This window comes from Siphateles boraxobius, unplaced genomic scaffold, assembly GCF_051911475.1.
Source record: "Siphateles boraxobius isolate OS27281-9 unplaced genomic scaffold, OSU_SipBor_1 77, whole genome shotgun sequence".
Taxonomy (NCBI): domain Eukaryota; kingdom Metazoa; phylum Chordata; class Actinopteri; order Cypriniformes; family Leuciscidae; genus Siphateles; species Siphateles boraxobius.
Window position 1 is genome coordinate 13,772,432 of NW_027509205.1, and position 27,920 is coordinate 13,800,351.

Here is a 27,920-nt window from a genome sequence, read left to right on the forward strand (position 1 = left end):
AACGCAACTGAATGCTTTTTCAAGTGTCTCCATACTTGAAAAACCGTGGGAAACTACTTTTAAACACAAAATGACAAAATATTTACTTACATATTTACATCTATTCGAACAGGATTAGTATTTTTCCGGACCTTTTTACTGAAGGTAAATGTCGCCGTAATCTTTACTGACATTGTCCGTAGTGATTACTGAGAAGACACATTCGGACGGGACAAAAATCACAGAGAGGCTCTGGTAATTATTACTTTAACCCAGCTCTCCATGTTAAACTAGTCCCTTCCGAATAGGGCTATAGGCTGTCAATGGAGAGACAGAAAGCTCTCAGATTTCATTCAAAAGATCTTCATTGGTGTTCTGAAGATGAACGAAGGTCTTACAGGTTTGCAACGACATGAGGGTGAGTAATTAATGACAGAATTTTAATTTTTGGGTGAACTATCCTTTAATTGCTAATATAAATGCTATATAAATCTACTGCTCGTCGTTAGTACATTTTAGCTAATGCAAATAAGTAATTTCACAGACAAGGCTTAAGCTTAGTCCCAGACTAAAATACATGTTTGTTTTAATTGAAAGCAACTTGCACTGACATATCTTCAAATATGTCAGTCATTGTTTTGTCTCAAGATGCATACCAGAAATGTTTTATTTCTAAGGCACGTTTATAAAAGCTACTTAAATGTCCTAATTGAACTAGGCCTACTTCTGGCTTAATGTGAAACCAGGCCTAATTTGCCTCAGCACCCTATTATGCTGTAACACTCTCTTTACCACTCTGAAATGATCACTTGATGGCCTTCTAGACACACCTTGTCACGGGTCTCCTTATTTGCATAAAATTTGCAAGTCAAATTAAATTCTCTGGATGATAGCAGGGGTCTCAGCAGCCAGTTTTCCATATACTCTGTCTGTCCCCTCAACCTCCCAAACACAACTACCCATAAAACATAGCCTCAAGCACCAAAAAAATCAGATTTACTAAGCAAAATACGTAACAATTTTTATCATCCGGATCTCCAGAAGAAACTACACACTAGTTAATGAACAATGAAATTATTAACCACACTAGGCCATTTGAGAACAGTTGGTTGTTTCAAACAGACATGCGTTGGGGTTTTTCTTGATAGGAATACTTATAGATTATCATGTAGTTTAAACTCTTGGTCTGGATTCTCCACCACATATGAAAGATTCATATTAACAACCTAATTTCAACTGAAAGTTTGAAGTTCTAAAAAGAGAGTTTTAAAGTTAAAAAAAGAGATTAAAGAAAAATATATATTGTTTTAACTTCAAAAAGGTAACATGTTTTAAAAAGTTTTTAAAAAGAAAAGAAAGACAAGTCTAGAGAAAGTTCAAAAGAAAGTTTACAAAGTACAAGTAAATGTCTGAAGGCAAAAAAGAATAGAAAAAGTTAATTTTTTTTTAAAAAAGGTTCAAAACAAAGTTTGAAAGATCAATGTAGAATAAAAATATAGGAAAAAACAGGGAATGAGTTAAAAAGTTTGAACAACTTAATGAAAAGTGACACCACTATGTGTTGGATTTTCACATTTGCATAAGAAAGCAGGCAGAAATGTTCTTCCAAGCAATCTCTCAATAAGAATTCTTGAGAAGTAACTGAGAACATAATGTCGCAAGAATGCTCTGGACCGCTGCACTAATAGTTTAGCAAGGAGTCAACGTAATTATGTGTGTCCCTGTCTCCGCGTTCCCAAAGCATGCATACTCACCCTCCCTCTCTCTCAGCGTAACCCCCACACACACATACACAACTGGCAGACACATGACCACCTCCTTGACACACCCTTACACAGGGTCCTCATTTGCATAGAGATTTGCAAGTCAAATGAGATTGCATATTCCCTGTCAGTCCAGGGTTAGACATCTCCAAGTTTATTTCACCAACACACACACACACTTTCCATTCCAAACTCTTCAGTCTCACAAATTACTGAAACATGCAAAAAACACACTCATAGTTCCAGACACAAAAACTGTAAAACAGAAATTTTGTACAAATGATTGTTTTCAAACAGGTGTCTAACTAGTCACTGCAATAAAAGACAGATAGTTCCACCACAAACTCACACCATACAATCAGAATGCAACAGTGAACGTCCATTTTGTTCACCGACCTTGGTTCCATAAGTACTGTATTTTTCCCATTATTTTTTTCCATAGGGGTTTTTAAAAAGTCTTTGTTTAAGCGTTATAAGCCATGAACCAAACAAACCAGCTACAAGGTGAATCACAACCTTACAAACTTTGATATGAGGCAAAACAATATTGTAAAATCTGACAAAAAGTCAAAAGACTGTGTAATAATAAAAGGCTAATAATATGTTTTATTTATACATTGCCTTTCAAGGACAATTTACAAAATAGACAGATAATATAGAGAATACAACAATCAGGACAAGCGTTCAAACAGTAAACGTATAGCATGGCAGATAATAACTGCACTGAACAACTAGCCATTGAAAGAAGAAACAATCAGTCGCAAAACAATGTAAATAAATGAGTTTGTCTGTAGTGATGAGAAAGCAGAGATTCTGGGGCGGCTTATTCCAGAGCTTAGGGCAAGACCCAAGCCAAACTAAAGTGAAATTTAAAGTGTTAAATTTAAAGTGAATTTTTATTTGGTGAATGGGTATCTTCTGACTGGAAATAACACAATAATCTGGGCAAAGACTGTAAGACAGTGGGGTTTTTTTCTTCCATTTTGACAAAATGTTCCATGTCCAAAATTATCATTACTATTATTACTTATTGCAAAATTCTAAGGAGATGCAATTTTCTGCCCCATTCTAAATGCTCCTGGTAATTTCTAGCATGTTCTAGAGAATTCTAATCAACTATAAATTCAGAACAGATGGTACACCGGTTTGCTAGTCAGTTTTCTGGTCAATTGCAAGTCATAGTTAAAACCAAAGAGCTTAGTGAGGACCTCCGGTTGCACATTGTGGATGCTCACAAGAAAGGGAAAGGCTACAAAGGTATTTCCAAATGTTTTCAAGTACTAGTGACCACTGTGCAAAGCATTATTAGAACGTTCAGTTTCACACTGTAAAAAAATCTAAAAGGACGTTGAAGGAAGTCAAAAGTGACCCCTGCCCTGGCAAGACTGGTAGTCAAGGATCACCAGCAACACCATCCTGAATAATCTGAGTAAAACTGGTACCAACATTTCAAGGCAGATACACCAGTGAACACTGCACAAGGCTGGTCTCCATTGACACACTGAACAAGGAGGACTCCACTCTTTCAAGACGGGCACAGAAAAGCTCACCTAGCCCTTGCAAAAGCTCACCTAGACGAAGAAGTAGCCTTTTGGTCATCGATTCTGATACTGTCCAACTGTACCTTGAATACTGTCTAACGCTTGATGGCTGCCTTGTGAAGTATTCGTAGTAGGTTAGGAACCTTGGTGTGCTCTTTGATACCAATCTTTCATTTGAAAGTCACGTGTCTAGTATCTGTAAATCTGAATTTTTCCATCTTAAAAATATATCTAAATTACGTCATATGCTCTCAATGACAAATGCAGAACAATTAGTTCATGCGTTCATGACATCAGGGCTAGATTATTGTAATGCTATTATGGGTGGTTGCCCTGCATGCTTAATAAACAAACTACAGCTGGTCCAAAACGAGAACTAGAGTTCTTACCAGAACCAGGAAGTATGACCATATTAGCCCGGTTTTGTCAACACTGCATTGGCTCCCTATTAAACATCATATACATTTTTAAATATTCCTGATTACTTACAAAGCACTAAATGGTTTAGCTCCCCAGGACTTGAGCGAGCTTTTATTATACGCTTATATATAACGCATTACTAGTATAGTCCTTCAAGTCTATTGCGATCTCAAAATTCCGGCCAGTTGATAATACCTAGAATCGACTGCTGGCGGTAGCTAGATCCTTTTCCTATTTAGAACAGTCTTCCTAACATTGTCCGGGAAGCAGACACAGTCTGTCAGTTTAAAACTAGATTAAAACACATCTCTTCAACCTGGCATACACATAGAACACTATACATTCCTATTATTCAATTCAGTTAAATGATTATTAGGCTGCATAAATTAGGTCAGCCGGAACCAGGAACACTTCCTGTAATAACCTGATGTACTTGCTACATCATAAAAAGAATGGCATCTACGCAAATTTTAGTCTTTCTGTTTATTCCAAGGTTAACTGTCATCAGCCGGACCCGGGCCGTATCCAGATCAGATGGTGGACTTGCGCCTAGACACGACTACACCGCATTCCTGAAGTGTTAGCAGAGATTGTGTCCACTAGACTCTCCCCTGTGAAGGCCTCATCGACACGACAGCCATCAGCACTGATCCTCAACACACTCGGCCCCATTTGTGCATGATGACTACGATCTTCAACCTGGGGCGGCTTATTCCAGAGCTTAGGGCAAGACCCAAGCCAAACTAAAGTGAAATTTAAAGTGTTAAATTTAAAGTGAATTTTTATTTGGTGAATGGGTATCTTCTGACTGGAAATAACACAATAATCTGGGCAAAGACTGTAAGACAGTGGGGTTTTTTTCTTCCATTTTGACAAAATGTTCCATGTCCAAAATTATCATTACTATTATTACTTATTGCAAAATTCTAAGGAGATGCAATTTTCTGCCCCATTCTAAATGCTCCTGGTAATTTCTAGCATGTTCTAGAGAATTCTAATCAACTATAAATTCAGAACAGATGGTACACCGGTTTGCTAGTCAGTTTTCTGGTCAATTGCAAGTCATAGTTAAAACCAAAGAGCTTAGTGAGGACCTCCGGTTGCACATTGTGGATGCTCACAAGAAAGGGAAAGGCTACAAAGGTATTTCCAAATGTTTTCAAGTACTAGTGACCACTGTGCAAAGCATTATTAGAACGTTCAGTTTCACACTGTAAAAAAATCTAAAAGGATGTTGAAGGAAGTCAAAAGTGACCCCTGCCCTGGCAAGACTGGTAGTCAAGGATCACCAGCAACACCATCCTGAATAATCTGAGTAAAACTGGTACCAACATTTCAAGGCAGATACACCAGTGAACACTGCACAAGGCTGGTCTCCATTGACACACTGAACAAGGAGGACTCCACTCTTTCAAGACGGGCACAGAAAAGCTCACCTAGCCCTTGCAAAAGCTCACCTAGACGAAGAAGTAGCCTTTTGGTCATCGATTCTGATACTGTCCAACTGTACCTTGAATACTGTCTAACGCTTGATGGCTGCCTTGTGAAGTATTCGTAGTAGGTTAGGAACCTTGGTGTGCTCTTTGATACCAATCTTTCATTTGAAAGTCACGTGTCTAGTATCTGTAAATCTGAATTTTTCCATCTTAAAAATATATCTAAATTACGTCATATGCTCTCAATGACAAATGCAGAACAATTAGTTCATGCGTTCATGACATCAGGGCTAGATTATTGTAATGCTATAATGGGTGGTTGCCCTGCATGCTTAATAAACAAACTACAGCTGGTCCAAAACGAGAACTAGAGTTCTTACCAGAACCAGGAAGTATGACCATATTAGCCCGGTTTTGTCAACACTGCATTGGCTCCCTATTAAACATCATATACATTTTTAAATATTCCTGATTACTTACAAAGCACTAAATGGTTTAGCTCCCCAGGACTTGAGCGAGCTTTTATTATACGCTTATATATAAGCATTACTAGTATAGTCCTTCAAGTCTATTGCGATCTCAAAATTCCGGCCAGTTGATAATACCTAGAATCGACTGCTGGCGGTAGCTAGATCCTTTTCCTATTTAGAACAGTCTTCCTAACATTGTCCGGGAAGCAGACACAGTCTGTCAGTTTAAAACTAGATTAAAACACATCTCTTCAACCTGGCATACACATAGAACACTATACATTCCTATTATTCAATTCAGTTAAATGATTATTAGGCTGCATAAATTAGGTCAGCCGGAACCAGGAACACTTACTGTAATAACCTGATGTACTTGCTACATCATAAAAAGAATGGCATCTACGCAAATTTTAGTCTTTCTGTTTATTCCAAGGTTAACTGTCATCAGCCGGACCCGGGCCGTATCCAGATCAGATGGTGGACTTGCGCCTAGACACGACTACACCGCATTCCTGAAGTGTTAGCAGAGATTGTGTCCACTAGACTCTCCCCTGTGAAGGCCTCATCGACACGACAGCCATCAGCACTGATCCTCAACACACTCGGCCCCATTTGTGCATGATGACTACGATCTTAAACCAGATGAACTCCAACATATAATGTTCCGATCCAATCTGACTTCTGACCTGTAATGCTGCCTGACTCATAATCATACACTTTTCGTTCGTTGGCCATAGGAGAACTGGCCCCCGACTGAGCCTGGGATCTCCCAAGGTTTTTTTTCCTCCATTCTGTCACCTGATGGAGTTTTGGTTCCTTGCCATTGTCGCCATGGGCTTTTGGCTTGCTTAGTTGGGGACATTTAATTTTATATTAAACAATATTATTACAACATTATTTTCCTGTTATATCTGTAAAGCTGCTTTGAAACAATCTGTATTGTAAAAAGTGCTATATAAATAAAGGTGACTTAAATTGTTAAACACTATTATTTTAAAAACAGTAATTAAAGTAATTGAGGTTTGATGGCTTCAACAAAAGCATATACCATTCATTAAAAACCTTGTAATACAGGAGGCCTGTCTTCTTTAAAGGTTTATAACTTATCATTAAAAATCAATTCCCCAATAGAGAAAATGAATGGGATTTTTACTTCCGGAAATGGACTGTTGCAATCATATATTTAAGCATGTTGCAGGTAGGAATTCTCAATCAAACAATGTTTTGCTAGCACAATGTTTACACTTTCCAGGGTAAACAACTTAAAAATGTCTTACTTACTTTTGTAATAATAAACTAGGATAGTTTAACTAGGCTAGTACTTTATCATCGTAAAAATACACCTCACCTTTAAGCTGTTATCTGAACATAATAGTTCAATGTAATGCAACACATTTGTCATGAACCATGAAAAACAAATGTACTGAAACAAGAACTGTTTTCATAATCATGGTTATGATCATAATCATAACTTTTTAGTCATCACAGTAAGTCTCTGTGAGTCAGCGTGTACTCACGGAAGGAGATTGTATTACTTGTGACCTAATATTTGACTTTAATTAAACCCAAAATAATACAATAATTAAAGCAGACAGCTGAAAAGCAGACAAACTAGCTCAACTCAACCTACAGGTTCATCTTATTGAAACACCTTTTTTTATTTATTTTCTCTCTCCTTGTGTGGAAATCACACACACAACAGCTGATCCATGACACTTAGCGGCCTGCTAAGAAAAAGCCGCTCTCCCTTTCTTACACACACCTATTATGTTTATGATTACTATAAGAGCAGGTGATAGAGACAGGTGTGCTTTCATCTGTTTATACGGGCTAATAAAAAATACATGAGACTGTGAAAAGTACAAAGTAGTATTTAAACATACACACACAACTACTATCCACAAATAAAACTTGCATGTGTGTCAGGGCTAGATGTGCATAGAGTTGGTATAAAAGTCTAAATAAAGTAGCCTACAGAGTGGCGGAACGAAACAGAAAGAAAAGAAAGAAGGAAGAGAGAGTGACAGGAAGAAAGAAAGAGAGAGGGAAGAGAAAAGGAGAGAAAAAGAGATGGGGGCAGTGAAAAATTAACCCTTTCTTTCCCAGAATCATTGGCTTACTCATTTAAAAACTCAAATGACTCTCACTGGGAAAGTACCAGAAAGGAGGTTTACATACGCATATGCTTATACAGTTCACGTTGTGAACGTTACAATGAATTTAATTCTAGAGAAATTGAAGTAGTCTTGTCAATTGTAGATCTGGCAAAGGTGCAAGTGCAAATGTGGTCATATCAGTCAGTGTGGGCCTCATAGGGCTTTGTGTTGGGTGTAAATAGTGCTTGTGTAACATGCACACATAAAAACAGATTATGTCCAATGACTTTAAACATGTCATTTGCACCTCCTGTTAAAACTTGCATTGTTAAAGAGCTCAGACTTCATGTAAGTCAAAAAGTTACATGAACACTTAAAATAGCTGGGTTCTTTTTTAACCCAGTCTGCTGGGTTACTGGGTTCTGCCTGTTGGGTTAGTTTTGTGTGTAACCCACTGCTGGGTTCCACTGCTGGGTTCACTGACAGTAGAAATGATGCACTTCCTCACAAACTACACAGCCTGCTGGGTCATAGTAACTCACTGCTGGTTTGAAATGTAAAACGTGGTATGTCAACAGTCGTCTCCTGTCCAATGAGAGAAAACGTCCTCAGGTGAACTTTGGGAATAACTTAAGGTTTGAATTGACTTGTATATAAAAAATAATTACTGTACATGCAAAAACTAAACTGTAGTTTCAGCGTTTTTACTAAGTTTACCGTTTCTTAGGTTCGGTTGAACTGCAGACGAGACGCGGCCATATTGAACTATCATCTCCCGAGTGTAGCGACAAGAGCAGCAGCGACACGTTTCTGGTAATTACAGACTAAAATCGGCAACCACAGCCGTACTTACAGTGTGTGACGTGAACATCTCCGTTGATCATAATGGGAGCGATGGTCGTGTTTGACGGAAGGTGAGATGTCCGACTGAGGAAACAAGCTATTTTTCTTTAACATCACTTTGCAAAAACGAATATTGTCATCTATGGAACTGAAATAGACATTTTATATCGTGTTTTCTTCTTCCCACAGATGCCAGAAGCGCACTGGATTTATTGTCACTTCCTGTTTTAATGAACTTGCCATCAAATACAATTATTTGATCTCGACTTCTAATGTTGTTTGTTTGGTGTACTTTCATTCCCCAAATTGTTCATCAATATAAATAATTAAAAATAATTTATATAAATTCACTAAATATACAATCTTTGCTGCAATAAAAAAATGGAAATAATATCCATTTATGGGGTAAAATTAACCCATTATATTGGGTTAAACTTTGCTACCCAACTTGCTGGGTTACTTTAACCCAACATGTTTTCAGGCCAATTTGTATAATGCTGGGTTGCCAATTTGGTTTTTAACCCAGCCATTTTTAAAGTGAACCTTTGTTGCAAGAAAAAAAAGGAAAATGGATTTGATAACCATTTATGAGGCCAAATGAGCCCAGCTTTTATTCAAAATTAGATGACATTGGGTTAAACTGTGCGGCCCAACTATGTGTTTTGTCCAATATTTACCCAGAAGCTGGGTTGCTAATAGAGTTGTTTTTAGCCCAGCCATTTTTAGAGTGTAACTTTGTAACCTCCAAATTACTGTTGGTCCACAAATATAGTGATACAAATATTAATAATAAAAAGGCTTTCATCAAGGTCTGAGGTTCAAGTGCCTTGCAGTGTTGTAAATACCTTAATGTGACCCCTGACCTTTCGTTGTTTAGCTTCTTCTCAGTAACATGGCCTCCACGTGCTTTTCAAACAGACACACACACGGAATTATTCTCCCAGGTAAATAGGTAAATGTTCAAATTATTGAACAAAGAGTGTGTCAGGTGACCAATCAAGCAGCCAATCACATTGCAGTGTTCCTTTAAATCTTTGGGTTGACTTTGCATTGCAAATGAGTTCATACAAGTATGCAAATTCAAAATGACATTAGACTCATGAACTTCCGCGGCCCCACACCCTCGTCCTATTTTTTTCCCCAGTCTTATCACATCTCTGCACTGTAGTTTTTTTCTCACTTTCTCTGTAAACTAGCCCTGTTCATCAGTTAGTTAGAGATCAGTTTCTGCAGGGTTATTTCTGCTTAAACGATGATGGCAATCCTTAAGCGCCCTCATGTGGTTTTTTTAAATCATTTTTGTTCATTAAGGTTGTCCTCGAGTACAGAACCTCCATGAAACAATCTGTATTCTATACTTTTTATTATTATACATGCAGTTAAGTGCTCATATTAAAATGGAATATACAGTATGTACTTTTATTTGTACATTAAAAATCAATTATTATTTACAGACTACACAAGAGAATTTACGTGAATAAAAACAAATGGTGATTATTTTTATTACTAACCCTAGTACACTAACAAATGTATGACCTCAAAATCATGATTAAAAGGTAACATTGCAACATTTTGACAACTCGGTCACACTTTAGATTTGGGTCCAAATATCACTTTTAACAAACTATTAACTATGACTTTTGCCTTAAACTCCTAATTACCGCTTATTAATAGTTAGTAAGGTAGTTGTTAGATTTAGGTAATGGGTAGGATTAGGAATGTAGAAGAAGTTCATGCAGAATAAGGCATTAATATGTGCTTTATAAGGACTAATAATCAGCCAAAATCCTAGTAATAAGCATACTAATAAGCAACTAGTCAATAGTGAGAATTGGACCATAAACTAAAGTGTTACACAAAACTCAAATTTTTAAATATAATAAAAAATGTCCCCAAATGCTTCAGCCATCTTACATTGCTCAAATGCTAAGGAGGAAAGCAAAGAGCAACCTACAAGATGCAGCAAACGAATGCAGCAGGCCACAGGCAGGGTTATCATTTAAAACCTAGGAAAAACGTATTTCCTTTCTGGTAACACTTTTTATTTGTGATATTAACAACAATTTAAAAAAGGGGGGGTGGGGGGCATCATCATCATCATCATCCTCCTCCAGCCAGATTCTGTCAAACTTAACAACAAACAAACATGTGTTACGGAAACGTGGGGGCATTAAATTTAGTCCACATGTTTCTCATTAGACCAGGTGCATTTCTGAAGATAAGCAAAAATAGAAAGCATATGCCAGATATAGCAGTGGGGGTGAGACTTTACACTACAATATTCCACTCTGAACACCCTCCTGTCAGGCTAACATCAAAAAATGTCTGACGGAAGCAAAGGATCAATCAGATTTTCAGCGTGTAACCATTTCCTGTCTCGGTAGACCAGCATATCCTCTCCATGATAACCTTTAGTGATTGGAAGGATGTGGTTTACAGACACAACACGATGCAATTTATTCCATCAAACAAGCATCCACCCACACACAGGGCCTGAAAACAATAGTGTAAACACATAATGGTTCGAGGAAGTTGTTAGGTCAGGGTCAAAAGGTACACATTCAGCGTTTTTATAGCAAAAACAAAATGAATATGCATGTGACTATCAGTGGTTTTAATGCATTTTTTCACTTAATGCCCTCTTTAAGCGTGCTTTGCCTTTGTCTTGAATATGACAGTACTTTCATAACATTATATGTGTGTGTGTGTGTGTGTGTATATATATATATACACACACACACAGGAGAAAATAATTATTTGATCCCCTGATGATTTTGAAAGTTTGCCCACTTAAAAAGAAATGAAGGGTCTGTCATTTTTAAGGTAGGTTTATTTTAACGGATAGAGACAGAAAATCAATCAAAAAATCCAGAAAAAACATTATATAAAGTTTATAAATTGATAAGCATTTGACTCCCTGTTCTCCCAATTCTGCCTCCCATAGATTGGTTATGTGCCCATGTGAAACACAGATTAGTCCTGTCACTTTAAGAAAGTACTCCTAATGTCAGCTTGTTATGTTAATAAAAGACACCTGTCCACAGAATCTGTATCTTCAATTCCAACCTCTCCACCACCATGGGCAAGACCAAACAGCTGTCAAAGGACATCAGGGAGACAAGATTGTAGACCTGCACACGGCTGGAATGGGCTACAAGACCATCAGCAAGAAGCTTGGTGAGGAGGAGACAACTGTTGGTGCCATTATTCGGAAATGAAAGAAATACAAAATAACCATCAATCGCCCTTGATCTGGAGCTCCATGCAAGATCTGGCCTCAAAGTAAGGATGATCATGAGAAAGGTGAGGGATCAGCCCAGAACTACACGGGAGAAACTTAAGGATATCAAGGTAATTGGGACCACAGTCACAAACAAACCAATGGTGTAACACAACACCATAATGGTTTGAAATCCTGCAGCGCCCGCAAGGTCCCCCTGGTTAAGGCGGCACTTGTACAGGCCCATCTGAAGTTTGCCAATGAACATCTAAATGATTCAGAGAAGGCATGGGAGAAAGTGCTGTGGTCAGATGAAACCAAAATTGAGCTCTTTGGCATCAACTCAACTCGTCATGTTTGGAGGAAGAGAAATGCTGACTATGACCCCAAGAACATCATCCCTACAGTCAAGCACAGAGGTGGAAACATGGGTCTGTTTCGCTGTTAAGGGTGCAGGACGACTTCACCGTATTGAGTGGCTGATGGACGGGCTGATGGGTCTTCCAGCATGACAATGGCCCAAAACATACCGCCAAGGCAACAAAGGAGTGGCTCAAGAAAAAGCACATTAAGGTCTTGGAGTGTCCTAGCCAGTCTCCGGACCTAAAGAAAATCTGTGGAGGGAGCTGAAACTTCGAGTTGGAAAGCGACAGCCAAGAAACTTAGGAGAGGATCTGTAAAGAGGAGTGGACCAAAATCCCTCCTGAGATGTGTGCAAACCTGACGACCAAGACTACATGAAACCTCTTACCTCTGTGCTTGCCAATAAAGGTTTCTCCACCAGGTACTAAATGTTGTTTTGCTTGGGGATCAAATACTTATTTCACTCACTGAAATGCAAATCAATTTATAACCTACATATAATGTTTTTTTCTGGATGTGTTCGGTTGATATTCTGTCTCTATCGGTTAAAATAAAGCTACCATAAAAATGATTAACCCTTCATTTCTTTTTAAGTGGGCAAACTTACAAAATCAGCAGGGGATCAAATAATTATTTTCTCCAGTATGTATGTGTATATATATAACATTTTTTATTTATGAGCATTCCTAAATGAGATAAGCAATTAAAATAATGTACAGTTAGCCAATCATTATAACAACATATAACTTTTCAGGGCAATACAAGACTCATTTTGCAAGGTTTATTTTGCAATAATTGCTGCCCGCTTACATTATACACCTTGCTTATTATTATCCCTGTAACAATATTACAGTAATATTAATACTAAAGTCCTCTGAGGTCATTTTCACTATAGTTGAAAAATGAGCCGCAAATTAGTGCCAATTACATTTTTATGAAACGAGAGATTGCAAGTCTAAGGTTTGTATGGAAGCTTTTTTCTGCCCAGGAATAAAAAAAGAAAGAAAAAAAAAGTAAAACTAAATTCAAAAGGTAATTGCAACATTTTAATCTCACGATTCTAAGAAAAAAGTCAGAATATAAACTTGCAATTGTGAGAAATAAAATTCAAAAATTGTGAGCATACACAGATATTATAAAGACACAAGGTAAAATAAACATAACGTAACTAAAGTCAATTGTCAGCTGACTTTTTTTCCCTCAGAACTGTGAGAAAAAGTCACAGTTACCATTTTTATCATTTGTTCCCTTGCGGAAACATAGGTTTGATACAAGAGATATGAAAACAGTACAGATTTTAGTTACCTGGATGAGACTACCTGGACTTATTATATAAAACATTGCCATGGATAACGGTGAATATTAGGAAATGTCAGACTGCAGAATGGTGTGATTGACCAGTCAGAATCAAATATTCCAGACACCTGTGTAATAAACTACTTGATTAGCACACACTTGACGGGTTGAAGACAACACTTTGAAAGGCATTTAACTTTTTTAATGCTTCTTATGGTGATACTGCATAAACAGTTTGAAGGATAGGATGAAAATGCAGCAGACACATGGATGAACGAATTATTAGCAAAATATGTACCTTTTTTTAAACTTAAAATATTACTGGTAAGTTGTTTCGAGAACTTTGGTTTGTCCAACTAGGCTTTAAATAAATAAAAAAAAGTATAAAAAGAGGCATTGCATAGATCAAACCATATTTATATACCACATTTGTGGCTGAAAGAAACTGAGTTTTTAGCATCTCATGACATAATTACCACCATCCTGTATCAATACCTGATTTAGTCATTCAGAAGTCCTTTGTATATAATATGTACAAATAAAAATAAGCATGTACAAAAATTAGAATGCCTGTGTAAAAATCTCAAAAACATGCACAGTGTTTTCAGATGGAGGCCCGTGTGACAAATTCAGAGAGAAAGGGAAAAAGGAAAAAAAGAGACCAACATTGAAAAGAAATATGTCCATCACATCAGTCCATGACAACTTTGATTCTGGAAGACTTTAAGGTCAAGGGTCAAAGGTGAATGCGTCCCTGGCTGCGTCTGGTGTGATGGAGAATCTGTAAACCAATACGACACTAAAGTCACAACAGCACACAATGCATTATCAATAAACTGCATTCTCAACTAGATTTTACAGCAAAACGTCAAGGGTTCTGTCTAAGTATCATGTAATAGTGCTACACCAGCACAAGTGTAGGAAAGATTTGGAAAATGGTGAAGAAAATCTCATCATTTACAGAAGATCACCAGTGTTTCAGAAAGACATACTAAGATCTGAGGATTAAAGAGTTTAATTTAATCATTAGTGCTCATAAACTGCTATTAAAGTGATAGTTCACCCTAAAATTAAAATTCTTTCATCATTTACCCACACTCAAGTTGTTTCAAACCTGTATGGATTTATTTCTTCTGCTGAACACAGAATACATTGACTTCCATTGTATGGAAAAAATACAGTGTAAGTCAATGGGGCCCATAAACTGTTTGGTTACCAGCATTCTTCAAAATATCTTTTGTGTTCAGCAGAAGATTCATTCAGGTTTGGAACAACTTGAGGGTGAGTAAAGTAAATCACTAGGAAATAATTTTTTTAATATTTAAACTTTTTAGATTCTGCCAATCAATGCTGATGCACCGGCTGCTGCACTGTGATGAAATGTTGCCCTCTGCTGATCTAAATGTAACACTATTAAGTTTCTGGACAGACACACTTCCCCTAGTGGTTCAAATGAGACATGCACTGCTATTATTGCACTCAAAACCACAGCATCAATCCTGCTCCCTGCTAGTTTAGCATCAATTTCTCAGGTTGGGTAACTTTTTTCCCCCCTGGCACTCAGAAACTCCAATTCCAACTCCACAAACCTGCAATAAATGTGCTAATCTATAAACTGAGGAGTTTACTAGTCGGAAGCGACAGCAATGTGTGCGTGTACATGCGCAACAACACATGCAAGACAATGCAAGAAAACCGCAGGTTCTCTTTTGTTGACAACAGCCGGTTTACAGCTGCTTCAAATTACAATTTTGGGAAGATGGTCGGTGCATACTGCTTTCCCAAATGCACACAATAAGTGACCCAAACTCAGAGCAGATGCAGATATGAATTAGCGTCTAGCAGCATTTACTGTGAACAGACTTGGTTTGAGCCATTAAACACGGATCATGAGACGCTTGCGTGTAAAAGAACACAGTGCCGCACTACACTCTGAAACACACACCAAATTGAATAATTAAATCGCAGATTTTTGCATTTCGTTTTTACCCTAAACCGTTAATAACTTTTAAAAGCTGCGTTTAAGTGATTTACATGAACTTACAACTTGTCAAGTTAAGCATAATCGGTGTAAGATTGTGCACGTAAATGCATTCAATAGGTACAATGGCACTTCGGATTACACATGATTATATTTCGTCCATATTGTTAACTTGACAGACTGTGCGTTCTGTTGACAAAACTGCACTACATGATGTAACAGCTAATGACGGCATCTGACAAAAATCTTATTTCAGCCTCCCCCTGTACCACCAAATACAGTCAAAATAACACTCATCCTAATGTAACACTAGGGGTGTCGAAATGAATCGTTTCTACGATGCATCGCGATGCAGACGAGGACGATTCAGTATCGGTTCAGTAATAGACCATAACCGGTTATACTGACGCTTTTCTGACGTCATTTGTCGCGTGTGTGCTTTGTCGCGGTAGCTTACAATGGCAGAGGAGGCGAGACGAGAGTGAGAGTAATTAAAAATGCTCCGAAGACTTTAAAAGCGTACATCTATTCTGGGCACATTCCGGCTCTAATGAACAACCTGGTAAGCACGACCTGGAGAAGACATGCGCTGTGCGCGCTCATGTCACGCAAACATAGAGCTGATTTAAGTATCCGAACCCGATGGTCAAATTACAATTATTCTGTGTTGTTACGCGTGATTATAAATGGATGATCGTTACTTTCAACAGCGGGCTCGGCGACGGTTGATGCGCGCATCTCTATGGTAGCATTATACACTGATGAATGAGCGCTGCTTTTAAATGAACATTTCTTTACAACAAAATTGATTTGACACAATTTCATTTACTAAATGGCATAAACAGGCTTTACTCCCTTGAAACTTAAACTGGAATGTCACTGTTTCTGTCAGTGCAACTTCCCGAACAGGCGAACACGCGCGCGCACACATCACTTTTGGAGTAAAAATTTAAATTGCAGATGCACTGCAACGCGATATCGAATTGAACTGAATCGATGACATGATAATCGTAATCGAACCGAACCGTGAGACCAGTGTTCACACCCCTATGTAACACTGTCATCTGTAATAAATGTTCCTAATAAAAAGGAAAAGAGGAAGACCACCTACCCGGGGAGTGTCTGGACTGCTAAAAGGAGAGGGCTCAGCTGAGCGGTTCTCTTTACCAAACGAATCATCTCTCTTTCTGTGTGCAAACTTCTTTTTTAGTGCTTCGGCGATGAGAGCTGCAGGGTCAGATGAACATGCTACGCCTTTACTCTTCCGACTCCTTACTGGAGTTCCACCTGGAGATCTACAAATACAAACCCACGTTCAGTACTGAGCTTCAAACTTAGACGTGCTTCGAATTTAAAGCCACTAGATTCATACCTCTCGACAGAACGCAGTTTGACCTGATTCAAGTCTCGCAGCACCTCTAACATGGAGGGCAGGGTAGCAGGCGCTGTACCCGGAGATGGATCACACTGTGCAAGCTTTTCCCTTTTTGCTGCCTGCCTTTGTCGAATCACCTCCGAAACGGACCCCTCCGTGGAGATGGCCACAGCCGAAGGAGGAAGTGGGGGTGGAGGTGGTGGCGGAGGACAGACAGGAGTGGAAGTGAGAATAGGAATAGGTAGAGTAGAGCATGGAGTGCCAGGAACAGCTGGAAGAACAGCACGGCCTGAGAGACACATCAGCAATGGATATAAAAAGGTATCAGGGTGATACATTCAAGTTTTTTTTTATTTTTATAATTTTAACTAGCTAATTGGTTAATATTAGTGGGTGTCAGGAACTAAGGACAAAAAAACAAGGAAAACATTTTCCCCATTCAATCTGACTATACAATAACCATATTTTTAATATATTATTAGAAGCAATCAGGGAGGGAAATTAACTTTTTTGCCCACCAGCCACAGTGGCTGCTGGATGCCCAATTTTACCACCGACTTGTATTATCTACCAGCCACTTTTTCTGGAATTCAAATTTATGAATGAGAACTGTGACTTTGATAACATTGACGTCCATTACAAATATGTAATTCGTATTATTCATTTAACAATACGAGTTATGCTGCACTCAGGCGCCAATTTATGTTTTCCTCCGTGGATGCTCACGGGCGCACGCGCTTTAAAAAAAAACAACAACACTATTTAGCACAAACTGTCACTATGTGAGCAACATGTATGTACATGTTTGTATTTTTGAGAGAATTTTATGTATGGTTATTTTACAGTTTAGTTTTTAATATTAGTTAAGTCTGTATGACCATACATGATGGAGTATTTAAATGTATTTTGCTGCTATTTGAAAAAAAATCCAGCAAAACGCGCCAGCGCGTTTGTCGACCCCAGAGGCTTAACTCGATAATAAAGCCGTAAAGTAGGCTATCTTTCAAATCAGGACAGCACCACTTCTCACAAATACAGATAGGATTGGAGATGAAAAGTTTAACTGACACAATCGAGCTCCGGAGCACCCACGGTCTCGGCTCCTATCCTCGCGGCTGCTAAAACTATCGCTAAACTAAAAAAACGATAGCTATCTAGCCATCACAAAACACAACTTCAAGTTAGTAATTTGCTTACTTGCACATCCAAACGTAGTCCCGAAAAGGTCTGCCCTTTTTGCCGATCGCATGGACGTTTCTGAATAGAATTGGTCATATTCATTATAGACTCTATTTTAAGGTTAGTTGTTCCTCTAATGAACAAATTGTTTGCATTTTCGGACGACGCATAGGTTCGACAGTAAGTACAGTGCATGGACTGTTCGACAGGAAGGTAGGCTAACCATTCCCTCGTTTTCCGTTCGTCATCAATGCGCCACTTGTTCGAAAAGTACCTTCACTTTTTATTTACTTCGCCCTCAATAGTTTGTACATTCATACACTGCTGACTCCGCGGCGGGCCTCTTAACACCGGGTATATGTCGCCACATTTTTTTAATTTTCCTTAAGTCTGTAGGCTACCTCAGCTCAGCTATATGTGTCACGGTCCGCTCAGCGCCGTGTCCGTGCGCTGTGTCCGTGACGCACAGCGCTGAAAACCAATCAAATTAGTTACTCGACAAAAGTGCATTATTTTTACTTAGCAACAGCATTCTTTGACAAAAGATGTCCAATCCGTTACAAGGAATGTTTTAAATAGTAACCAATAAAAATATGTTTTACAATCTACCCGCCACTGTGGCTGGTATACAAGGCAAAGTCACCCGCCACTTTGAAAAAGTACCAGCCATTGGCTGGTGCTAATTTCCCACCCTGGAAGCAATATTTTTATTTTATTACAAGGTATCAAAGTGATGCATTAAAGGGGTTATATATATCATATTATATATATATTATATATATTATATCACATTTTTAGTCATTTTATTTTTCCTCTGCGTTCCACTAGTCAAGTGATTATTTGCTCCAAAAACAGTAAATTTAGACTCTCTACCGCTTTTTATTTTTTTGCTGTCCCTTTAAGAAACGCCCCATTCATATGTGAAATGAGCAATGGAGCTATGCTACTTCCATGGGATGCAAGATTTCTAAGGGGTTAAATTTAGTTTGTGCTCTATCCTTCAATCATTTGTTTGTCATTGAATGACATTGCCACAGTCACAGATTCACATAATCAAGATCAGCCTGAAATTATTTTGTTGTTAAATGTTTTTCCCATAGAATTGCAAGTGCGACACCAGTAGACTTACAGTTTCCAAGTATTTAAATTAATAAATTATTTTAATAATCAAATTAATAAAAAATACTTTTTTAACCCCTTAAGTGTCACCTCCCCTTTTTATAATGGACATTAAAATGCACTATACAAACTTAAATGGTTGTAATTCAAGAATGCTTTGGAATATAGACCTAAGTTTGGTCTTGTTTTAAAGAAAACAATCAGCAGATTATTACTTAAGTGAAAACTCTTCAAAAAATTAAAGTATGAAAAAGTTATGGAAATTTAAATTTACAGTAAATCAAATATACTTTATTAATATTTTTTTTTATATAAAATAAATATTTTACAAAATATTTTTTACTATAAAATTACTATAAAATAAAAGCTATATATCTAACCAAGTTGTGTTCCAAATTTGAAGTTGATATCACAAAAATTGAAGTTCTCATGAGATTTTCTTTAGGCGTAGTACCAAAAATAGCCACCGGGTGCCATTGCATTCCATTGAATTTAATTGTATGCATTCTGCCATAACAAATTAATAAATTTCTATCCAAATATCACTTTTGTCACTAAAAATGGAACCTTGAGACTCAGACCTTTCTGACAATATGTGTTTTGTCAAGATTAGAAAAGGTTTTGATAAAAAATTATGAAAGATGATGCCCAAAAGGGGAGGGGCCTAATTCAAAAATACCGTTTCTATGGTAACGCAACGTCCAATTTCAAAACGGGTTTCACAGGATGAATTCTGAGTTCGTAAGCTTTCAAATGATACCTAATTTATGATAACTACTAAAATATGTGATGTAATAATAATGAAAAAATTAATATATATATATATAATATATATTACACTTTTTAGAGTTTTTAGAGGCTTTTTACTTTACTTTTTAAAATATTTTTTTTATCTTTTTTTATTGACAAATACTAGATTATGTTTTATTATGAACTTTTAGCATTAAAAACCAAAGTTTCAATTATTAAAAGTGTGTGCGTCAACTTTTTGTGACAAAGGTCAGAAACTCCTGTTATGACGTCGATTTTTTGAGGCGCACTCTTGTCATAAATTCATATATTACTGTTCCTACATAATTTGTAATAAAAATACAGCGCTAAAATATCTATTTAGGAGTGTTAGACCTTTCCAACGATATATAGTTTGTCATGATTAAATTATGATTTAATAGTAATATATTGAAGTAAAGTTAGGCGTCCCGTATACGGGACGGTGACAGTTAAGGGGTTAAACAATAAATTAAATATCAATTCGGGGGTCCTCCAAATATTGTATTGGACCTTTGAGTCAAAAAGGTTGAGAACCTACACACAGCTAAGAACAGAACAGAACTAAAAGTCAGAATTTACAACTTTTGGCCCCCCAAAGTATTATAAACAGAAATAGAAATTACAATCTTATCTCAGTGAATTTGGGTTTCAGGCTAAAAATATTACTGGTAGCCACCAAAGATAGCCTTTTTATTTTGAAATTTTTGCATTTACAGAATCTCTAACAAACTTTCAGTAACAGCATTGGCATACAGCATACGGTACCTGGCGGAACTGTGACTATCATGGCGATCTGTGCTCGTAGTTTCTGCAGTTCCTCTTCCAGAGCTGAGATCTTCTGCAGGGCTTCTGGCTGGCTGTCCTGCTCCAGCACCCTGCCTTTCCTCTGACCCGGAACAGACACGGACAGCGAACGTTCACACCCCAATGACGGAAACTCAAAACCTTGTTGTACACAGTGTTTCCTCAGAGGGACGGCAGTTCTGTTATAAACATGGAGAGGCATGATGACAATGAACTTTCTCTGCAAAACAAAACTTACGGTATACACACTCTTATGAAGACCAGAATCCATCAAGAAATCTCTTAACAGGCTAAACTTATGTTCAGAACTAAATTTGGCACTCATACAGAGACCGTCGGTGAGCTATTAATAAACAAACAACTTTGTTTTTATACAGCTGTTGATGAGTTTCAGGTACCTGAATTTAGTGTGGCTGTCTCCTTCATCCTCCACCAGCCAAAGCACATCCGCTAATGTAGGAATGGCTGGCGTTTCCACTGACACATCAATATACCCTTGTCTATTGAATGTCTGCAGAGGAATCTAGAAACATAGAATCAGAACTCATTAGTGAAGGTGCACTTAAGTCCTTCAAAGCCTTTAGCATGTGAAGAGACTATTAACAATTTATACCAGTGAACACATGCATCTAATATTCTGGCCTGTACCTATGTTTTATGCTTGTGTTACAAAATGAGCCAGTTATAAAATAATTATACTTTATGTTATATATTTTCTCTGATATGCAAAAACAGTTTATTTGATTTGAATAACAGCTAAACAGCAGCTTTGGGATAAAAAAAACTATCAAATATAAGTTAAAGGTGTTCTTGTATGCACATTTTTATTGTTTTGTGATTTTAACAAATGTCTAAAAGCTGCTTTTTCCTATTAGATGAATTAGTTTTTTATCTTGTGTGAGTTGATGTTGTTGATTAAAAACTATTAAAAATTGGTTTTAGTAGTTAAAAAAAAGAAATAAAATAAAGCAAAAGAGAAATAAAAAAATAGAAATAAAAAAAGCACAAAAATTCTAAAACTAGAAATATAAAGACTAATACAAAATATGAATAATACGATAGAAATAATACTAGAATAACACTGATGTGAGTGTACACTATTTAATTAACTTTTCGAAACGTTCTCAAAATTAGAAAAAATGAATTACTGATTGGATCTTTAATAACACATAACAGAACACACTGTTCTCAAAGACAGTAACGTTACCTGGAACCGCAGCCGTGGGTGAGGATAGAGAGGAAGGTTTGTCCCAATCATACGGACTATGCTGCGGTACTGTCCACAATGTGTACTGTCCCATACTGGAACCAACTACAACAACAGTGTTCAAGATGTACTGTTAAAAAGCTGCATTTATATCTTACATTTAAAAAAAGCGTGTAAAATCACGTTTATGGAGTTGTTTTTGCAAATAGTCACACTAAATGAATTATCATATTTACCATTTCAGGTGGCACTCCAAAATATTCCAGGACACATCTCAGCAGATCAACGATGTCTTCCAGCAGAGACATTGACAGTATCCCTGTGTTTTCCACGCTGGATTTCTGCTGACAGATGAACCAACGGAACCAACACACACTGCAGCAAACTTCTCCACGTGACCTGAGGGATCAAATCAGCTGCATTCCATTCAAAACGCCATTGAAAGGTTAAACGTTAGTTGAAATAACGAGGAAAAAAACGAACGGCACATATGCAAAGGAAGCGTAACGTTAAGTTAACGTTAATTATCTACAGCGTCAGCAATAATTACTTATCGGCATCAGCCACTATTCTACCACTGAGTGCGTGAGAACACAATCGTATGTCAAACCTATACGTTAATCTGCGCGTTAATCTAATTAATACACCTATGCATTGTATTATTAATAAAATTGCGTTTATATGTACAAAGATACGCGTATTATTCACTTTACCTCTTCCCTGTATCACGCTTTCCGTGCAGGTTAAACTCAAATAAAGCTCTTTGCTTGAGATCGTTTGTGATTGGTCTGGAGAGGCTGGTAAGAGCATGTAGCCAATCAGCTTGAACCATTTAGAAACGTCGTCAGCTCCTTCAACCAATCGTTTTGTTTGAACAGAAGGAGTGGGAAGTTTTGTTTTTGGTGTGTGCGACTTTGCGTTGTTAAAAGTAACGGCAGTGGTGAGTACACAGTAATTTTATAGTTTCATAATCAACATATTGCACAAAGTATGACATAAGACGGTTAAAATGAATAAAAATTGATTTTATTTCTATTACAGAGATATAAAGTTTCGCAAAACCTAAATCTGAATTCCTGCCATGTAGCTATCGTGCTAACAGGCTAACTTTACTGTAGTATAAGGAACTGATTGTCTACTCCAGAGGTTCTTAGTGTCATCTGCTTTTGTGCTGTAATTACCTGTTTTCTGTTAACTCTTTTAATTCCACTTGTGACCAAAATTACTTTTGAGAAGGACTTAAATATGTATTTTACACATGGTTGAAAATGTAAAAAAATACAATTGTGTCATTGGTCACGTGACCGAATCTGTTGCCCTTTCTGAAAGATGTTTGTCAAAGAAGCTCTATAGAATAAAACATAAAAACATGGTTTAATACGCCCACAGCCACCATATTTAGTACTATTTAAAGGGTCTATTATTAATGTACTGTTAAAATTGCTCTGTCTCATATAAGTCTCAATGCATAAAACTCAGTGAGAAAACGAGATATATCCAGCTGCAGACCCGCAGCACCACCAGTTTCAGAACCCCAGTGCCAGAACCCCAGCGCCAGAACCGGAAGTGAGGGAGGGGCGGAATTATTTACAATGACACAAGCATGGTTATTTTTGCAAGTATTTAAAAATATTAAAAATTGTTGCACCTTTTAAATAATATTTAGAGTATGTTTTTATTACACAGTGAGTCACTGCTCGTTGTATGAACTATAACTATGTGACAAATAAAGAGCAAGACAGTGCTCGTTTGAAGACGTGAGAGTGCGCGCGCGCGGCCGGGGCTCTCTCTCTCTCTGGTCGTTAAGCGCCCATTGTCATGCGCAGCAGTCATTCTATTCCGCCAAAAAGCGGACGATCTGACGGGTTTTAGAAGATTTAATACAACCTGAAACTAAAAAACAGACCCGACCTCTATTTGAGACCGGACTTATATTTACCCAGACCTGCAGCCACACCAGGCGTGTAAAGAGACAATCGTCTATTTGGGACTCGGCTATTATTTGAAGTACGGTACATTTTTATGGTTTCTTTTAAAACAATGCCGGATTTTCTCTCTCTTTTTAGAGTTTTGACATTATTTTACATAAAGAAAAATGCATGCTGCACATGTTCTTGTGAAATAAAGTATATTTTATATAAAATGACCATAAGTTTCAAGCATTATTTTCACGATTAGGAAGTAACTCTCATAATACAATAAAACGGATAACTATATAGAATTATATTACACAAAATCAATGTTTTAAATGCTTATTGTACTATACCTTAATGTATCATTATAATGGGTATAAAGTATGACATTTCGTGTGTAATAATGACGTTTCGTGTCTAAGCAAATTACGCTCCAAAACGTTAGGTGGCGTTACTCGGTTAAGAACGTAAGCTCCACCCCTCACTTCCGGTCCTGGCGCTGGTGTTAGAACCTAAGCTCCGCCCCTTACTTCCGGTTCTGGCGCTGGGGTTCTGAAACTGGTGGTGCTGCGGGTCTGCAGCTGGATACTATTGGAGAAAACAAAGAGGTCCGTTTTGAATAAATGAAAGTATTGGATCAACTTTTAAAAGGCGATCTATGTTATTAGATGTTTCATATGATTTGTCTTCATATCCCTTGGTGTTTCAGGTATCCACAAAAATGATGGACGCATTATCAGTAGTCACACAGCTGCGGGACTTGGCATCAGAACCTCAGAATCGGGAGGCGATTGTTCAGGACCAGGGTTGCCTTCCAGGACTAGTGCTGTTTCTAGACCATAAAGACTCTAAAGTGCTGTTTGCCACCCTTCAGGTACACTGATTTGTCAATACACAACTTTGATTATTAAAGAGGACCAATTATGCTTTTTTTTACATTTTCAACTTTCTTTAGTGTATAATGAGCATGAAAAAGGTCTGCAAAGTTACAAAGTCACTCCAAAGAGAGTTATTCTCTATATCAGTAAGTGTGGTTTCTGAAACCCCTTGATTGTAGTCTTGAGTTTTCTTCCAGAAACGTACACGTCTCAAGTTAAACCCTCAGTTAAACAATTCCCGCCCAAGGGATACAAGCATGATACACAGAAAAAGGGTTGAGGTCTGGTTGAGGTGCATTAGTAGTGTGTTGAAACTTGCAGTTATAGTAAGGGGTGTGACAACCAATCACAACACACTGGTCCCGCCAACCAATCAGAGCAAATTGTGCTTTTTGGAAGGTGGTGCTTCACAGAGACCAGAACAAAACAGAGTGTTACTGATAGACTGGGACAAGAGGTGCAGCAACAGTAATATATATATATATATATATATATATATTTGAAGATTCTAGTATAAAAACCCTATTCTTGTAGAGCCCAAAAGCAAAATCGAGAGGGTGTAATATGACCTCTCTTAAAGTACTAACCTCTCTTGCTATGTCTCCTCAGACTTTGCGGTACCTGGCTGAAGCTCCCCGCAACATCAACACCATGAAAAATGAGCTTGGCATGATGGTGAGCCTGGAGACACTGATGGAGAGGTGATTTTATTATTTTATTTTATTTACTGGTAGATTAAGTGATCTAAGATCTATTTTTAATATCTTAAAACTACCATAAAATCAAATTTGACTATAATTACTTTTTGTTGTATTACTGTGCACAATCCATCAATTCTCCTTATTCTTAAAATCTTGTTTTAATGATGTTTTATATCTTTTCCCCCCTTTTGTACCGTTTGAAGGACTGACATGGCGACCGATATTACAGACCTTGCAAAAGAGGTGTATGGAGTGTTGAGTGCTCAAACACAGAGACATGCTTGTCAGACTCCAGAGCAAAAGAAGAGGAACAACAAACCACAGTTCTTCATCAACAGCTCAAACAAGAAAGCAAAATCAGTGACGCTGCACATACAAGGCTTGGATGGGGCAGTATGTACTATATCTAGCTGTCACAAATGCTCTTTGTTAATCGTACCTGGATCATAAACTGCTACTCTCTTGTTTATGCACATTACTTGGTGAAATCACATGTGGTATTGTGTTGACAGGATCAGAGAGGTGTCTGTGAAGAAGCTCTTTTGAGGGTCAAAGGTGTAATCAGCTTCACATTCCAGATGGCGCTGAAGAGATGTACTGTACGCATCCGTGCTGACCTGCCCACCGAGGTACATTATATTCCTCTTTCTGTGAGGAGAGAGTCAACTAATAAAAGCAACTTTGTTCTCATTATGTGCATGAAAAACTAATAAGCAAATGTCTTTTGTTCAGAGTCTGGCCACTGCTATTGCTGCCACAAAAGGGCTTTCAGTTAAACAGGTGGTGAAAAATGAAAATGGAGAAGAGGTGGGTGTTGCTGTTGCTTTTAAGTATGTACTTAAATTTGTTTTACATTGAGAATGATGATCAATGGCTCAATAATATCCTGCTGCTAAACTGGTTGGGTCAAATTTTTACGTGTACATTTTTAAAATAATGAAATAAAAAATAATAGAAAAGATAATTGAATATTATATAATTCATTATAAATGCTAATTATTACGTTAAAATGTATTAAAATAAAAAAGATTAATACGTCATATAATTATATATGTTAAATAATAATTTGTGTATTATTAATGCAAATGTTAATTCATAATGTACATTTTTACATGCATTGACATGCTTTTCATTGTCATCATTAAATTAGATATACATAATTAATATAAAAAACCTTTTAATGTTTATATTTGATTACATTAACATTTAATACTAATAAAAGTAATAAAAAAAATATTTAGTTTTTATTTTCAAAAGTTAAAACATAGTTTGTTAGATTTATTGGGTTGACTTGCTCGTTTACAATAATAGCTGAAAGTTATACAGCTGTAATATAACTGCTATAAATTCATAAACACCCTTCCTGGAAAAAGTGGAATACCGTGATTTGAACTAGCCACTATCTATATATGTATGTGTGTGTGTGTATGTATATATATATAATTATTATTATTTACATGGCTGTACTATGGTTACAGGTTCTCATTCCACTCAGCACCTCTGGCTCTAAGGTGGAAGAAAATTCCCTCCTGCCAGATTACCTGCCAGAGGACGAGAGTCCAGAGAAAGAGCTTGACCGCGCAGTGTCTCGCACTGGTGCTAAACAAGACGCCGGTGGCAGCTGGCTGAACACAGCAGCCAGTTTCCTCACTAAAACCTTCTACTGGTAAAGCTTGAGTTTCACAGGCTTTTCCTGTCTGAGTTTGGACCTCAACATTCTTAAGGAAGATTGGCTTAGTAGAGCAACTCGCACCACTGTCTTAAAGGTCGAGGAACTGACAAATGTGCTTCTACAAGCAACAAAAGGTTTCGTTCAGTTTGAGCGCAACCTTCCACACAAAGCATCAGCTTCCATCTGATGTATGAGATCTCAGCCACATTACAGCTCAGTATGGAAAACTGTAAATGTTGAGGTCATGTTGTAAATTTTAAATATGTTAATGAAAACATGTCTTTCCTCCCTCTTGGGGATCAGAAATTTTCTGTTTCTGCTGTCAAGTTTGTCTGTATTATCGGTCTACCTGATTTCTTGTAAATATTTCCATAAAGTATCTGTCCCAAGTCTCATCTAAAATGGAAACAATTGAAAAACAGATTAAATGCATGTTTGATGCTGTTTTGTGTAAAATAAAGGTTTTGAAGGAAAAGGTATGTGCTGATCTTTGTGATGACTTGATTTAAATTCAAGTGTTCAAAAAATGAGCTATCATGAAAATGATGACAATAAAGATCCACACACCAAATAACAAGCAGTCTTTCATTTATTTGTAATAAGGTTTATTAATGCAACCATAAAGTTTTACAGGATAAAGAATAATACATTTTCAAAATAAATGTTAAATATTCAGACAAATGACACATTTATTAAAGCTACAGTCTATAATGACACTGGTTTAACAACTACAGTTGAAATACAGGTCCTTCTCAAAAAATTAGCATATTGTGATAAAGTTAATTATTTTCCATAATGTAATTATAAAAATTAAACTTTCATATATTTTATATTCATTGCACACCAACTGAAATATTTCAGGTGTTTTATTGTTTTAATACTGATGATTTTGG

The 27,920-nt window shown here is 37.1% G+C and overlaps 2 protein-coding genes across 4 annotated transcripts; one reads left to right on the forward strand and one right to left on the reverse strand.

The window, feature by feature from the left end:
• Positions 1-13,607: 13,607 nt before the first annotated feature.
• Positions 13,608-22,233, reverse strand: mtfr2 (mitochondrial fission regulator 2). The gene is made up of 7 exons (XM_077218511.1): positions 22,100-22,233; positions 21,864-21,968; positions 21,055-21,179; positions 20,618-20,835; positions 16,781-17,072; positions 16,520-16,703; positions 13,608-14,208 (listed from the first exon to the last, which is right to left on the reverse strand). The coding sequence occupies exons 1-7, from the start codon at positions 22,169-22,171 to the stop codon at positions 14,164-14,166; spliced, it is 1,041 nt and encodes a 346-aa protein (XP_077074626.1). The 5' UTR covers positions 22,172-22,233; the 3' UTR covers positions 13,608-14,163.
• armc1l (armadillo repeat containing 1, like) lies at positions 22,182-27,598 on the forward strand. Of its 3 annotated transcripts, XM_077218522.1 has the most exons (8): positions 22,451-22,663; positions 22,742-22,803; positions 24,486-24,650; positions 25,264-25,355; positions 25,559-25,748; positions 25,868-25,984; positions 26,088-26,162; positions 26,834-27,598. In XM_077218522.1, the coding sequence occupies exons 3-8, from the start codon at positions 24,498-24,500 to the stop codon at positions 27,023-27,025; spliced, it is 819 nt and encodes a 272-aa protein (XP_077074637.1). In that variant the 5' UTR covers positions 22,451-22,663; positions 22,742-22,803; positions 24,486-24,497; the 3' UTR covers positions 27,026-27,598. The 3 variants fall into 3 exon arrangements, with proteins under 3 accessions (XP_077074638.1, XP_077074637.1, XP_077074636.1); XM_077218523.1 differs by lacking the exons at positions 22,451-22,663; positions 22,742-22,803 and adding an exon at positions 22,182-22,308; XM_077218521.1 differs by lacking the exon at positions 22,451-22,663 and having other exon boundaries at positions 22,718-22,803.
• Positions 27,599-27,920: the final 322 nt, after the last annotated feature.